Source organism: Austrofundulus limnaeus, unplaced genomic scaffold, assembly GCF_001266775.1.
Source record: "Austrofundulus limnaeus strain Quisiro unplaced genomic scaffold, Austrofundulus_limnaeus-1.0 Scaffold817, whole genome shotgun sequence".
NCBI lineage: Eukaryota > Metazoa > Chordata > Actinopteri > Cyprinodontiformes > Rivulidae > Austrofundulus > Austrofundulus limnaeus.
The window spans coordinates 196,662-199,897 of NW_013953219.1; the positions used below are offsets into that span (position 1 = coordinate 196,662).

Consider the following 3,236-nt stretch of genomic DNA (forward strand, 5'->3'; position numbering starts at 1 on the left):
CTTTAGTTCTTACTCTGTAAAAGGTCCATAGCCCAGTCCCCTCATGTCCCGGTACTCTGTCCACACAGTCATGTCTCCTCTGCTGGGGAACTTCTCATCCTTCCTCAGGAGCTCCTCCATGAGCTCAGGGGTGTTGACTGAAACTGACTTGAATATCGATTTGTATATGGGCCCGTACAGCTGCTTTTCATAGATCTGATGGAAGTTAAAAAAGCAGAAATAAACTTGGTTCACTTGGCTCACTTGGTTGTGATTAATTGAAAAAAAACATACATTTCACCTCAACAAGCTGTTTTGTGGTTGCTTTAAAAACAAAAAAAAAAAATAGCTTACATCTTATGTGCAATGATAGGAGGTACATTGCTGTCATAAAACACCAGCTAAACAACCAAACCTGTCCACAGGTGAAGTCAGAGATGCAGACCTTTAAGGATAAACAGATATTTCTGGTGCAAATTTTTAAAAAAGCCTCCTTCAGGCTCAGATGCAGCTGAGACTCACCTGGAACTCACCTGTAACTCATGCAGTCGGTTGTGGAAGCGCTGAAATATCATCCTGTACAGAATTTCCCAGCTGCTGACCTGTGGGAGGTCCTCCGAAGTCAGAGGTTTCTCCTGGACAGCTTGGAGGGCCCCCGGGGCAGAGGTGGTCCTTCCCACACCCCTGGATGCAGGGCACAGCCAGCTGCCACCGCTCAGCAGTGCTCTCTGGCAGCGCCAAGCAGCCATCGCAAGAGCAGAATACAAAATGCAGGACTCCTGTTACAACCAGGAGAGCAGCTGGAGAGGTGGGGGCTACGTCTCAGATAACCACGTACCCATGGAGGCGTTTATGAGTCCTGAACTTTATGTAACACCCTGCTCTCTCAGAGAGCAGGATGTTCACACAGTGTTCACACAGTGTTCTCACAGTGCGAACACTGTGAACATACACCTTCTTGTTGGATATTAAAGAAGATTTGTCTGTCTCTGCCCAGTGCAGTGAAGGTGACAGACTCCAACGGAGTTCCAGTGTGAAGATCAACTATCTGCTTATCTCTGATCCACTTCCTCCCATACCTGAAGACCACATGGGATCTCTGTGATACAAGTTCTGCTTTTAATACAGAGAAAAACAACTGATTGTTAGTATCCAGATAAAACAAGAGGATTTTGAGATTTTTCCTGACCAGATGATGTGATTCCCAGGGCTCGGGTGGAAGTCAAACTGTGTGTGAACTCGTCCACTCTCGTGAGCTTGGTAGGAGGTCTCCACGCTCAGGTGCTGGGTGTGCCTGGCGTGCTTTGTGATCCAGCTCAGCAGCCAGGTGTAGCTCTTATCCCTGCTGGGAACCTCCAGGGTGATCATGCAGTTCCTACGGAAGAAGATCATCCCCACCTGGGCTCCCCTTCTGGCCACGGCTAGCGCAGTTCCGACCCCAACCAGTCCAAATCCAGTGCCAAAGTAAGGGTTGTCCTTCAGGCTGTCCAGAAAGTGCGACAGCGGCATGATGCTGATTTCTGCGGCTTCCCCGTGAAATCAAAGCTTTTATAACTGTAATGTGTGGAGATGAAAATAAATCATATTAAAATCTGTTGAACACAATTATAACAATTTAGTATTGAAAAATCCTCCTGTATAACGAATGTATGCAGAAAAGTCAAACGCCTCACACCCTGTGTGTCAAAAATATTCCCAGTACTCAATAAAACTCACGATTATTTTTTTCCTAGCTTCTTTGGTATTTATTATTCGTCAGTCAAAATAGTTAATCCGGGAAAGTAATATGAATGAAAATGTCCGATGTGATTTAGGTGAAAACACGAACAATTTTAGTGGTGAGAGGGCATCATATTTACCCAATGTTTGGGCGGAACTGATACACGGCAACAGCTAACAAGAAGTAAATTAGGAGGAAACCGGAAGCGTTACAAGCTAACAAACCCTAGCCTAGCCAAGATAGCGAAAAATATTGGCGTGTTGTAGTCACTTTTCGTTAAAAACAAAAAGGGAATACATTTTAGTGACAGTAACTTAGTGGAAATGAGTGATTCACCTCTGACAGATACAGTAAATATTAATTTATTATCCAGACAGGGCAACTAAAACTAAATCTTCTAGATCTTTTGTTTGTCTGGTAGAAAAATGGTGAAAACTTGGGCGGTACTGCAGTATTTTACGTATTTTTATCATTGTGGTAGCTGCATAGCCTGAAAGCCTCATTAAACGGTTGGCTATAAATCAACAGTGTAACATCAGTATTTATTTGCTGTCACCAGGGGCGCTGCTAACAATTAAGCTTTACAGTGGCAACCCCCAACAGACTCAGTTGTTTTCCTAAGCTATCTGTATTTATGCTAATATAAAATTTGCTATAGGAATTTTTAGATAACATTAAAAGATCTTAGACAAATTTATTATGTTGTTAAATGTCGTATACCAGGCCAGACCCATATTGATAAGTAGTCAGGCATATTTAAGTTAATCAGTAATTTATTGGGAAAATATATAGAAGCTGCAAACTGATGGACAGGTTGTTTAAACTCTGAACTGTGGTGATGGGCAGTTTGAAGCTGATGCTTCGGCGCATGTATTGAAAAAAACAACACACTGTTTCAGAAGCACTGTGTCGAAGCTTGATTCGTTTGGTAAAAGTCACGTAATCAATGACATCCGAAGCTTCGAAAGTGGTGAACTTACGTCACTGCTTTGGTACCTGATTCAAAGACTAATGAGGAAGTAAATCATTGGCTGGATTCGTGGTGTGTTTTGATGGCAAATGCGCAAAATATAACAAACNTCAACTACTGTATTTCTTGGTTTTAAGAATGTGTGAAATAATCTAGTAGCCTATTTTTAGTGATGGGCAGTTTGAAGCTGAAGCTTCGGTGCATGTATTGAAAAACAACACACTGTTTCAGAAGCACTGTGTCGGAGCTTGATTCGTATGGTAAAAGTCATGTGATCATTGACGTCCAAAGCTTCAAAAGTGGTGAACTTACGTCATTACTTTGGTACCTGATTCAAAGATTAATGAGGAAGTAAATCATTGGCTGGATTCGTGGTGTGTTTTGATGGCAAATGCGCAAAATATAACAAACCAGTGAAGAACTTATTGTGAGACACAGAGACAAACAATCGTATGTGTTTAGTTTGTCGTGCAATTTATAAGCCTGGGCCAGACAGTGGGGGTCACGAACCCCACTTAGCATATGTTAACAGCATATATAACACTGGTTATTCCAGACCCAAACCAG

The 3,236-nt window shown here is 42.4% G+C and overlaps 1 protein-coding gene across 1 annotated transcript in view; it reads right to left on the reverse strand.

The window, feature by feature from the left end:
* Positions 1 to 1,520, reverse strand: part of LOC106532709 (mitochondrial chaperone BCS1) — a gene marked incomplete at its 3' end in the record, with an annotated part of 3,869 nt that extends 2,349 nt beyond the window's left edge. Inside the window, 2 exon segments of the mRNA XM_014028832.1 lie at positions 934 to 1,058; positions 1,169 to 1,520. Coding sequence (XP_013884286.1) covers positions 934 to 1,058; positions 1,169 to 1,488 — 445 coding nt within the window.
* Positions 1,521 to 3,236: the final 1,716 nt, after the last annotated feature.